Source organism: Notothenia coriiceps, unplaced genomic scaffold, assembly GCF_000735185.1.
Source record: "Notothenia coriiceps isolate Sejong01 unplaced genomic scaffold, NC01 NC01_scaffold00035491, whole genome shotgun sequence".
NCBI lineage: Eukaryota > Metazoa > Chordata > Actinopteri > Perciformes > Nototheniidae > Notothenia > Notothenia coriiceps.
The window spans coordinates 62,970-73,997 of NW_011368192.1; the positions used below are offsets into that span (position 1 = coordinate 62,970).

The 11,028-nt window shown below is 39.6% G+C and overlaps 1 protein-coding gene across 5 annotated transcripts; it reads right to left on the reverse strand.

Moving 5' to 3' along the window:
* Window positions 1-325: 325 nt before the first annotated feature.
* Window positions 326-8,889, reverse strand: srek1 (splicing regulatory glutamine/lysine-rich protein 1). 5 transcript variants are annotated; one of them, XM_010791580.1, is made up of 11 exons: window positions 8,647-8,889; window positions 8,367-8,500; window positions 6,263-6,378; window positions 6,027-6,173; window positions 4,103-4,281; window positions 3,805-3,935; window positions 3,600-3,714; window positions 3,409-3,513; window positions 2,333-2,404; window positions 2,087-2,210; window positions 326-883 (listed from the first exon to the last, which is right to left on the reverse strand). In XM_010791580.1, the coding sequence occupies exons 1-11, from the start codon at window positions 8,772-8,774 to the stop codon at window positions 701-703; spliced, it is 1,434 nt and encodes a 477-aa protein (XP_010789882.1). In that variant the 5' UTR covers window positions 8,775-8,889; the 3' UTR covers window positions 326-700. The 5 variants fall into 5 exon arrangements, with proteins under 5 accessions (XP_010789882.1, XP_010789881.1, XP_010789885.1 ...); XM_010791579.1 differs by having other exon boundaries at window positions 3,409-3,516; XM_010791583.1 differs by lacking the exons at window positions 8,367-8,500; window positions 8,647-8,889 and adding exons at window positions 6,715-7,407; window positions 7,568-8,335 and having other exon boundaries at window positions 3,409-3,516.
* Window positions 8,890-11,028: the final 2,139 nt, after the last annotated feature.

Genomic DNA, 11,028 nt, shown 5'->3' on the forward strand with positions numbered 1-11,028 from the left:
CTGCTAGCTTCCTCCAAGTTTACAGTAAAACAAACTGGTGGTGTGACCAATGGCCATTTACAATTATTAATACTATTACTATTATTAGCATTAGTCTATATTTTGGTTGAAACTAAGCCAGGAAAAAAAAGAAAAAACAAACAATAATAAAAAATATATAAATAAAATCTAATTTAAAAAAATAATTTTTCGATTATGGAGACTGTAACGAATATTCGAAAAATCGAATAATCGCTGGCATCCCTAACTATGAACTATGAATACTTACTACATTACACAAATACTGATCATTTTGAAGGCAATAAAGGCTTTTTGAACAACTAAGTGTGGTTGAGATGTTTATTGGAGGAATAGACAGCAACATTTGTTGTTTTATATTGGGTTATGCAATCCAATATGTCTAAAGTCCAGTTATTGTTGCGGTGTTCCTAAGCTTGTATTATTTAGTGTTGAACTGATTTTGTACATTGTATCAAGTGTACCTGCTGCAAGTCCCAAAATCTTACGAGTGCCCTTAAAGTGGGATATTGATAATGAATAACAGCGTCCATGCAACGATGTGCTGTAGAAATCAGGTTGTGATGATAATGATGATGATGATGATGATGATGTGACAAACATGCTGTTGTTAGTGGTTATCTGCTGTTTATGAGGTTATACTCATGTGATGGGTGCTGCCATAATTTGACGAAAAATATGGTTAGTTTCCATGGCGATGGAATAGTTCCTTGTTGTTGTCCGCACCCATTGATGCATATTCATTGTGAGTCTTGTAGCTGCCGTTCTGCTGGGCGCAGGGTGATGACATCATGTCCTCACTGAGCATGTCCTCTCTGTCACTTTCATATTCGTCCTTCTCTTCCCTGTCGTAGTCCCTTTCCACCTGGAATTTGAACGAGTAACAATCAAACCTGGTCGGCTCAAAGTTCAGGTACTAAAAGGTCAAAGATTTACATTACCAGAACATCAACAGGTAACTTAAATTAAAATAAGCATCTTGCTAAACGTATTTGGATTCATTCAATAATTATATATATAAATAATTCTATATATAACGTTATCTATACATCTCAATACACGATGGCAATGGCAAGTAATATCTTATGTATTTTCAATGTGTCTCATGTGCAAGTGGGTTCTGCTTTTTCTCAATTCATTCTCAAAATTAAAACAGATTTTTTTTTAAATATATAAACTAGGATTAAGACTCATTTATAAATCCCAGTTATAGTTCAGTCTAGTGAAATCATGTCTCCTTTAACAACACTTACGTTTAAATGCCTTTGTTCATCTGGGATGTGAAAAATATCACATTTCCACAGTCGAGAAATAAAGTGTGGGTTCCGTTCCAAATTCAGTTACAGAATCATTCCTGGCTGCAGACAGGAGGATTCACACTGAACAGCGAACCTGCGCTGCCTTCTATTTCCATCACTTGTTTCCGATACAGACTTTATTCTTAAATATTTGCTGTTATACTGTGTTCTGTGTATAATGACTCGGTAAATAAAAAAGATTACTGCGGAGATGTCTACAGGGTGAATGTGTATTATTATAAAAACGCATTTTGGCTGTATCTGTCTAAATGACTTTGAACTTTGAAACGTGTCATGAATATACAGACTGTGCTATGCAGGCACTTTGCAGGTTAGCAGTGGTTTCTGAGAAGAAACGCTGCCATTTGTTGAACAAAGGTTCTGATTGTTATCGGAAGCAAAGATGGAGCGCGATAAGATTAAAACGTGTCACCTTTATTTGATGGCTATCTCCTTTGTGTGATCTCAAAAAGTAGAAAGTAGGTCAGTGTTCACAAGGTTTGATTCTTGAGTTTTGTAACCTCTGATAAAAAAAACGATTACTCGGGGGGATTTCTAGGGGACAGGGAATCAGAGATTTGCAGACATGCAGTGGGACAGACATCTCATTCCCCTCATGTCTGTCAGTGTTACAAAGCTCAGCTCATTCAAATATCAGCAGTCTGACAGCTTCACTTGGCTGCTTGAGCAGGAGAAAATGAACAGCAGATTCTGGTATCTGCAGAGGGAGGTCTTTTAAAGCAAGGTGTTTTAATTAACAGCTTTATTACCTTCATTGGCTTGGCCTTGATCTTCATCCTCTCCTCGTCCTTGCGGCTCCTCTTCCTGGATGTTGAGCGCTCCTTCCTGTCCCTGCTGCGCTCCCTCCTCTTGTCTTTCCTTCCTCTGAAAAAGCTAATGCAGACATAAGGACAAAAATCGTAATCATGCACACAAAATCAGTGATATTGTAAACAGTAAACACACCTTGAAAAAAAAAAGACAAAGGTTAGCATAGGAGACGATGACGAGTTTACCTTTTTGGGGAGGGTGACCTTGCTTTCCTCCGGGGGCTCCTTGAGCGATCCTTACTCTTCCTCCTATGGCCCCTGAGAACACCACATTACCAGGATTTAGTACATTTTGAAATAATATGAGCATTTATGGATAAGCAGGAACATGAGATTAGATGCATTAAGGACAAAACATTGATAGAAACATAAAAAATATCAAATGTATTGTATTAAAATATTAATAAGAGTATGTTGTCCTCATTGGTGCCAGGTGCAGCACAACAGGAGCCAAATCTTGGCAGCAACTGACTCATCAAGTGCCTGGGGACCCCTGCTGTTCAGGAAAAGGATAACAGAAGGGCACAAGAGCTGATTTAGGTCCCATTCCAAAGTGCCGTTCCAAAACAACAAGTGTGGAGGGGGGGTGGGTTACAAGCCCTCCAACAGAGAGTCAGCATCACCTGACTTCACCTGCTGCTCTGCCTGACCGACCCAACGCTATGTGTGTCCGTCATGAGACACACTTTTACAAACAGTTCCGTGCAAACATTTACTGATACAACAAGATCGACATTTAATAATTTCATTAACAACGTCATGGTTTGCTCATATTTTTCTTAATAAAGGATCTTATACCTGGGTTTAGTCAAGAAAACGGTAAATGTGTGCATTTGATTATAAAGTATACATTTACAGGGACTGTTGCAAAAACTTAGCAGCTTATAAACATCAGATTTTAAACCAAAAATAGGTTTACATCAAATAAATGCCATTTAAGATTTTTAGAGTTTTATTTTAGTTATTATTTTTTGTCCGAGAGATGCTGATTTGAAACCGTTGTTACGGAAAGTTATGGCCTGTTTCTGTTGGAGAGGTCGCCCCAAAGCTTGCCGCTGTATTTACAGCCTCCACCTGAAAGGAGGGGGACTCTTTAAGCTGCGAGTGTCACTCCTGTGGGTGGTAGTGTGTAGGGTTTGGTTTGGAATTGGGCCAATTTCTACTAAAATGACATTACAGCAGCAGAATGTGCCTCACATCCAGCTGTAACACTGTTTAGATGAATATTTCAAGCTAAACATTGTGGTTTTTCCCCAACATACCTAGAGCGACTGCGACTATGTTTCTTGTCTCGGGAGAGAGAGCTCCTCCTGTGGCCGCTCCGGGAATTGTGGGAGTCATTCTTGGGACACAACTTTGGCGCTGGTCTGCTACAGGACAAAACAATGTCACTGACCTGAAACAATTACCATCATATGATCACAGCATCACGCAAGAGTGTATTAGTCATCACCTTTGTTTCGAGCGGGATCTTTTCCTGTGCATTTTTGAGCGAGAGCGGGATCTTGACCGTGAGCGGGAGCGACATAATCTCCGAGAGCGACTGGGGGAGCATTTCTTTAAGTCAGCTGGAGGAAGAGTAGCAGTCTCAGTGTCAGGACAATTTCACTTATCTGTTACTAAATCCCTTAAACATGCAGAAAATCAAGATGTTGTACCTGGATCTATGGCAGCAGCAATGGTGCACTGTGCTTCCCTCACCCTCTTCATCACACTTTCTAGCTCCTTAGCTGCAGCCTGTGGCGTCATCTCTGGGGGTTTGACTATGGCGTTATTGGAATGATTCACCCTGAAAGACATAAAACAATATCAACTGACACCAACTTACTAATGACATCTGGTTCTTTGTGATGATTCATGTCATTTTGACCACCTAGCTTCTTATTTGAGAACAATATTAAGAGAAATGAGGTGCTACTGGATCAGTAAAATTGTCTTTTTCTCAAAACGACTCACTTCAGCGGTCTGTCTCCGAACATGACTCCATTGAAGGTCAGGGCTCTGTTGACGGACTCCTGGCCAACAAACTCTACGAAGGCGAAGCGTGTCGGCTGGGTCTCATCTCCAGCCATTCGCACAAACTTCACTTCGCCCACCTGCTTGAAGAACTCCAGCAGCTGGTCTGCATTGGTCGTCTGTGGAATGAAGGACGTAAAGAATGTAAAGCTTTGATCCTTGATGTGGTTAAGCGTCTGGAACTATTTTAGTGGTTGATTATCATACACCATCAGCAGTAAATGGTAAACCAAAAAAAAAATGGGGGATGAGTCAGGGTTGTGGTTGTCTGCCAGAATCTTTCATCAATTGAATTGTATCCAGTGAGCCTCATTTTTACATTACACTTGTTAGATCTTAGCCGTTGTTAAATATATATTTTAACTGGGGGAAGTATTTTAGTCATTGCCTGTCTTGATCTTATGTTATTAGAGAAACAAGCAAAGCAAACATTAGCAGTTAGTTAGCTGCCCCTCTATCCAATGTCTGCCAAGCTTTTATTTTGAGAGACCTGTAGAGGGCAAAATTGACATTTTGTGCGTTTAAAGGATGTGTGTTGATTTTCTGTATCTTTCTTATGTAGACAAATCTCAAGATGACCTAAAATGACAATTATTGAAGAATAAATTAGTACCCACATCCTAATATTTACTCTATTTCTGTGCCGTATAGCTCCATTGTTCTTTGAAAACACACAAACGGGCCATACTGGGTTACATGTGCAACGGAAAGATACACCACTTTGTTGCTAGGTAAGCAGAGTTGGGTGTAACGCGTCACAAAGTACCGAAGTGGGCCGGTCGGACAAATCACTAGCTCCCCCCCCCCACACAAAGCAATCTTTACAAAAAACAAGAGGAAAAATAAATATGGACGGTTTATTCTTGCTTTAACTTTTATTATTCTACTCTGGGTGGGTCCAGTTTAGAGACGCGAGTGTGTGTGTTCGTTATCATGAGGCCTCATATACACATCACTTTTTGTACGGAAACAGCTAATCTGTCGGTAACGGAGTAGTGTAACGCGTTACTTTTATAATTCAGTAATCACACTACAGTTACTAACATTGCCCCGACACGCGTTACTTCGTTACTTTTATAAAATAATCACACTCACTGACAGACAAGAGGGGTTTCTGCTGCAGGTTTGTATCCATGTAGGCCTATGTAATCTGCGCGACTTGCGCGACCACATCTCCACGTGCAGTGCTGCATAAACATGGCTGAGTCTTTTAATCTGTAAACTCCCTCAACGGGGCCGCTCGCTCTCTTTTCTTGATCGCCCTCTCACAGGTGAACAGTTCATTGTCCCGCTTCATTGTAGGAATTCTGCCATGTCTCTACCACTTTAGTTTGACCATCTCTGTTACTAAGTTATGGAATACTAAATAAATAAGTAATTAGATACCTTACCGTTACTGCGCTCATAAAGAATGATAAGAATAATGCGTCTTGAACTGGTTTCATTAATTAGTGTCTTTACGTTTCACAGACTGTTAGCTTGTTGTGGTAGGCTAGTAGCCTATTTTAGAGCATATAAAAAGAAAGACTTGTGTTATGTCTTCCTTAATGCAATAGTAATTGGGGGTGCAAGTGGAGTCTCGCAGAGGCAAAACTGTGGCGAGCTTACACTGTAGGTGCGCCGCAGTCTGCGTGATCTGCCTGTAGGGAGGGGCGGGCCGGCCCTGCGAGTAAAGTAACGAGTAAAGTAACGAGTTACTTTTTGTAGAGAGTAACGAAGTAGTGTAATATATTACTTTTTTTTAAAGTAATATGTAATATATTACTTTTATTTTTTAAAGTAATATGTAATATATTACTTTTTTTTTTAGTAACGACCCCATCTCTGTAGGTAAGTATAAACCATTTGACATGAGGTTTGTGACCTGTGAGTTCAAGTTGCCAACATAGACGGTCCTCCTGATCTCATCCACTTTTGAGGGGTCCACATTTCCCATGAGTGGGGCCTGGGTGAGCGATGATGCTGTGGGGTCCAGAGCAGCTGACAGCCGACTCACTGCAGGGACGTTCAGCTGCAGGTATCAAACACACACACAGGTTTTACTTAAGATGAAAGCTCAAAGGAGACACGTAAAAGAGGACACGAGAGGTGCTGACTCACATTCTGAAGGGGAGCGGGAGTAGGAATTGGTAGCAGCCCCCCACCAGGAATCAGACTAGGTGTTGGAGCGGTAGGCGCCAAAAGAGACAAGGCTTTGGCCTCTTCTGGGATTTTCCCTGCAGGACAGAAGCAGATATTAGTGAAGGCATTAGAGGGACTCGTCTCTATGTCTCCTCTATGTCTGCTCAATTAGCCCACTGTATTCTAGAGAGAAAGAGAGCATACACCTCCCCATACAGCCTACAACTGTCTACTACTGGAGACCGAGCAGCATTACTTCCATTTGTTAAATTATTCATTTCAGTCAATCTGAATTATTATTGTCAATGAAAATCTTTACTTTGTTTTCAAAAATACTCTTTTTTTTGTCCTTGGTCTCTTTTCATAGATCAAAAAAGAATAAGAAAAAACACAATGCAGAGAATGAGTCAACACTTTGATGCATGGGTCACCTGTACTGGAAACATATTGGTCATGAACCATACGATATCAAGCATGGGCGCTTTTCCGTGGGGGCGATCGTTTCGCAGTGTTGGAAAGGTGTGCAACACAAGACAACCCCAATGGCTGCATCACTAATAGCACACAGGACATCAGATACAGAGAAGAACAACAATTTTAAGAACTGTAGGAAATGTTAGCCAAGACTAAAAACAACCAATTAGGATTTATTTGTTCTGATTCCACTTCCACTAAGGGTTGCTGCTTTTATAGCTGGAGAAGAGAGCTACGTTAAGACCACTAAGAAACAACATATACAAATTCAGTTCATTGTAGCTGGAAGCCCTGAGCATGATTACCACAGGAAATGTTCTTCTAGCGCTGGAAATATATAAAACAAATAGCGACGCAAAGCTTTAAATCATGTCTCACATGTTGAAAAGAAAAGATGATGTTGAATGGAGTGACTTTGTGCTATTATAATGTATTAAACATCCATAGCAGAGCTGTAATGTGAGTGTAAATAGAATTTAAAATATTCTACTAGTTCTCACATTCATAATGTCTAGCTCCTCACTATGTGAACAGGTGTAGGCGACAAGAGAGTAAAGTGTTAGTGATCCTCCTAGCATCCCATGTGTGATACACATCCCGCCGGTATGCCGTAGCAACCTGGACAGAATTCAATCACACACAAGCTGCAGCTGTAGCAGGAAGAGAGAGGGGGGTGGGGGTTGGACAATAATCAAAACAACAAACCAAAATAACAAATATAAACACAAAGCTAGAGATAAGCAGTACTATAGTTTCTAGATAGAGACAGTAGAGAGTGGACAACATGGGAAAGTATGAAAGGAAACAAACCAAAATAAAAAATTAAATAAATAAAAAGAGACAAGGTGTCCATCTTGGAAGGCTCAGCAGGCTATTCTCCGGGTCACATTCCCCCTTGAAGGCTGCGTTGGCCCGATCGGGGATAGTGGCTTGGAAAACAATGCCTGACTCAGGCTAGTGTAGTGTAACAGCTGGGCCAGTCTAGTCATCTGATATGCACACATAATCACACAGAAAAAACATACAAAACCAAATTAATAAACTCAGTAGCCATCCAGCACCAAGTCAGGTGGACAAAAAGCATCAAGTTAGAGGTGATATCATTTGTTTGACTGTACACAAGGGAGGCAGGTTTAAAGAAAAAGGAGCACCAAAAATGAAAGAGAGAGAAAGGGGATTAATTAAACTGTTATACTTATTTTCATGAAACAAGTAATGGCAGTTTATTAAAGAAAATACACAAGCTACTTGTTTCACATAATCCAGTGTTTACAGTGAGTAAAGCGATGTAGTGGAGCTTCGAAAACAGTCATCACTGCTCTAATGATAGAAACAACCACCTTGTGACAGCAAACAGAAACCTTGGCTGGGCACTACAGGAAATAACATGGCTAAGTTTTTTAGGGTGATACAACCAGACACCTGTGTACAAAACTAGCGTCATCAGTGGCTAAAATCAAGACTACCCAACTGGCACAACTCCATGTGAGAAAAAGAAAACAACCCATAATTCAACCAAAACACCAAACGGTTGGATTCAAAAGGGACGACCTCATAGCAATTCGTACATTGCATTTGTATTACTTTAAAGAAACCGACTTTGACTCACCTTCCGCACATGGCACCACTATCAAAGCTCTGTCAATAAAAACAGTATTGGTGAGATGTTGCGCCACACAAACACTGGAGGGGTCCCGGTACTTTATATAGCACACTTTGGACGAGAAAGACAGAGGGGCATTGCTGTGAAATAAAGCAAACAGAAAACAAGGCGGGTTAGTTACATTTTTCATCCGTTATATCATTATGTGCATGTTTTAGTGGGTTGCAGAAAGGCCTCAGATCCACGGTGTTGCATAGCTAGACATGCCGGGGTAGGTTGCTCTTACTCGGGCGGGTAGAGCCGCAGCTCGTCGATGTCTCCCAGGAAGCCAAACAGGGTGCGCATCTGCTCGCTGCTCACGGCCGAGGACAGGTTGGTAACCTGGACGACAGCAGTCCCTGGTATCCCGCTCATTGTGCAAACTGATAGAAAACGTTGACAACCTATAAATTGTGTTTATATACAATCTTTAATTCTCTGTCACCCCACTCGGCGCCGTGCAGCGTACATCCAAGCGGGCGGAGCGACAGGCTTCACGGGCTTCTTCTTATTTTTAAACCAGGTTGATAATTAACTCTGTGGTGCACTACTGCCCTCTATTGTGTGGAAAGTAAAACTACTAACTACACTGTCAAAATACTGCATTGCAAGTAAAAGTATTGCATTGAGTTAGTACACGTAAAAGTATGAAACAGGAAGAATATACTTGAAGTATATTTGCAAGGAAAAAAATCTCAAAATTATAAAAAATAAAATCTTAAATTTCAAGAACCTGAAACTGTGCAATGTTTCTCAACACACTTATTGTTGAAGGTAGCCTACTTGGTGATGGCATCATATTACACAAGTTCTTCCTAAGTGGTGTGTGTAAAAATCTGAATTGATGAAGTAGCTAACTATATTTCTAAAATAAATGTAGTGAAGTAAAAAGTACAATATTTACCTTTGAATTGTCATGAAGTAGAAGAATGACGGCACAGAAGGAAAATTCAATAAAGAAATGCTCCTCAAGTTGGTACAATCATGAATGTTAAAATAGTTAATTGAAATGTTATGATATCAAGATCATGGAGTTCAGGCCTACTTAAACAATATACTATGGTTCATTACCAGAGGTAGAATAAGTAGGCTACTGTACTTATTTTAAGTAAAAGTAGCAAACAGTGTACAAATACTCAGTTACAACAATTTACAAGTATATGTCCTGCATTCAAAAATTGTACTTAAAAAGTAGTAGTAAAAGTAGCCTAGTACATAATAACCATTTAAAGCACCAAATATGTTTTAATTATTGCATTAAAATTAGTGGTGCATTTATGTTTTCTTCACTTCAATGTTGCACTTGCCCCAGGTTTGTTTGAATTACGTTATACACTAGGGTAGCTTAACCTAAAATAATACATAATAATGTATTAATTGATTTATATTTTAAATCTGCAAAGTAACTAGTAAATAAATATGTCAGAAATCTAGTGGTGAAATAGCATAAAGTGAAAATACTCACGTAAAGTACAAATATCTCAATGTTTTACGTAGAGTAGCCCAGCGCCATAGAGATTATATGGGAGATTATACTGTATAGGGCTCTGGAGTAGCCTACTTGAGTAAATTGGTTACATTTCACCACTGTTCGTTCATCTATGGAAGCAAACAAGAGACAGAAGTATTTGAATTTTATCAGACACCGAATTTGTAGAATTGAAAATAATTACTCTGAAAATCATGTATCTGAACTTGTTTTGCTCCGAATTTACCTATGTGAAATAAAAATGTAAAAATTCAAGTTAAAAAAATGTGAATGTTCAAATTCAGATCCCAAAAATTAAAGTGAAAAAAATTTGACGTCAAATATTTCGGTGTTTAAAATTCGATGTCAAAAAATTCGGTGTATAAAATTCGACGTCAAAAATTGCGATGCAGCATCATCCGGGCTACGAGCAATTCCCGTAGACCCTATGTTAAAATGTCCAATTTAACATCAGAAAATGAACATGTTTCTTGCCTGGATCCACAAAAACGTATTCTGTATATAGTTAGATTCCCCCTTCATGACAACGGGACTGCTGCTCCTAGCTCCTCTGTCTCACTGCAAACTCCGTTAGCTCCATTGGCTTCGTGATGCTACAGCGGCTCAGCTCATGAGGAGAACACTACTTGAACTCGGCCGTGTTTGTTGTGTTGGTTCGTGGTGGACTATTCGTCATGCAAATATAGGATTTATCTGCGGTTGAAACAGACCGTCCATGAATGCAGTTTCTTCGGTAAGTCAACCCTGCGTACTTTATGTTATGTTACTGGTGTTTTTATTAAGCTAACGTTAATGAATGTTTAGAGTTGGGTTAGCATTTGAGCAATCGTAGCTCCATCTGTGCTAACGATGCTATGCGTAGCATCCAAGAGTGTAAAACATTAAGTGGGATGCTACTGTATACCTAAAGGCTTCTGTGCGAGGTTGCTAAAATAAGGTCATCCTTGTACGTTAGATAGTTAGTTTGCTAGTTAGGTTACTGTATGCATTTTAAAGGTTCATTTAAATTCGCTATGCTCTACTATAGCATAAAATAGACTAGCTAACGTCAACGTATTGTTGAAGAGGCTTAGTGTATATTAACTCAACCTCACAATGAAATGTGTGTATCTTTAAAATATGAATGTCACATTTCAAGAT

Bases quoted from the DNA above. Each gene is read 5' to 3' on its own strand.
- srek1 (XM_010791579.1), bottom strand. From the start codon at position 8,774: ATGAGCGGGATACCAGGGACTGCTGTCGTCCAGGTTACCAACCTGTCC. The intron at 4,282-6,026 runs GTCACAAACCTC...TTCATTCCACAG, and splicing joins TTGGCAACTTGAACTCACAG to ACGACCAATGCAGACCAGCT. The intron at 3,936-4,102 runs GTGAGTCGTTTT...TATGTCTTTCAG, and splicing joins TTCGGAGACAGACCGCTGAA to GGTGAATCATTCCAATAACG.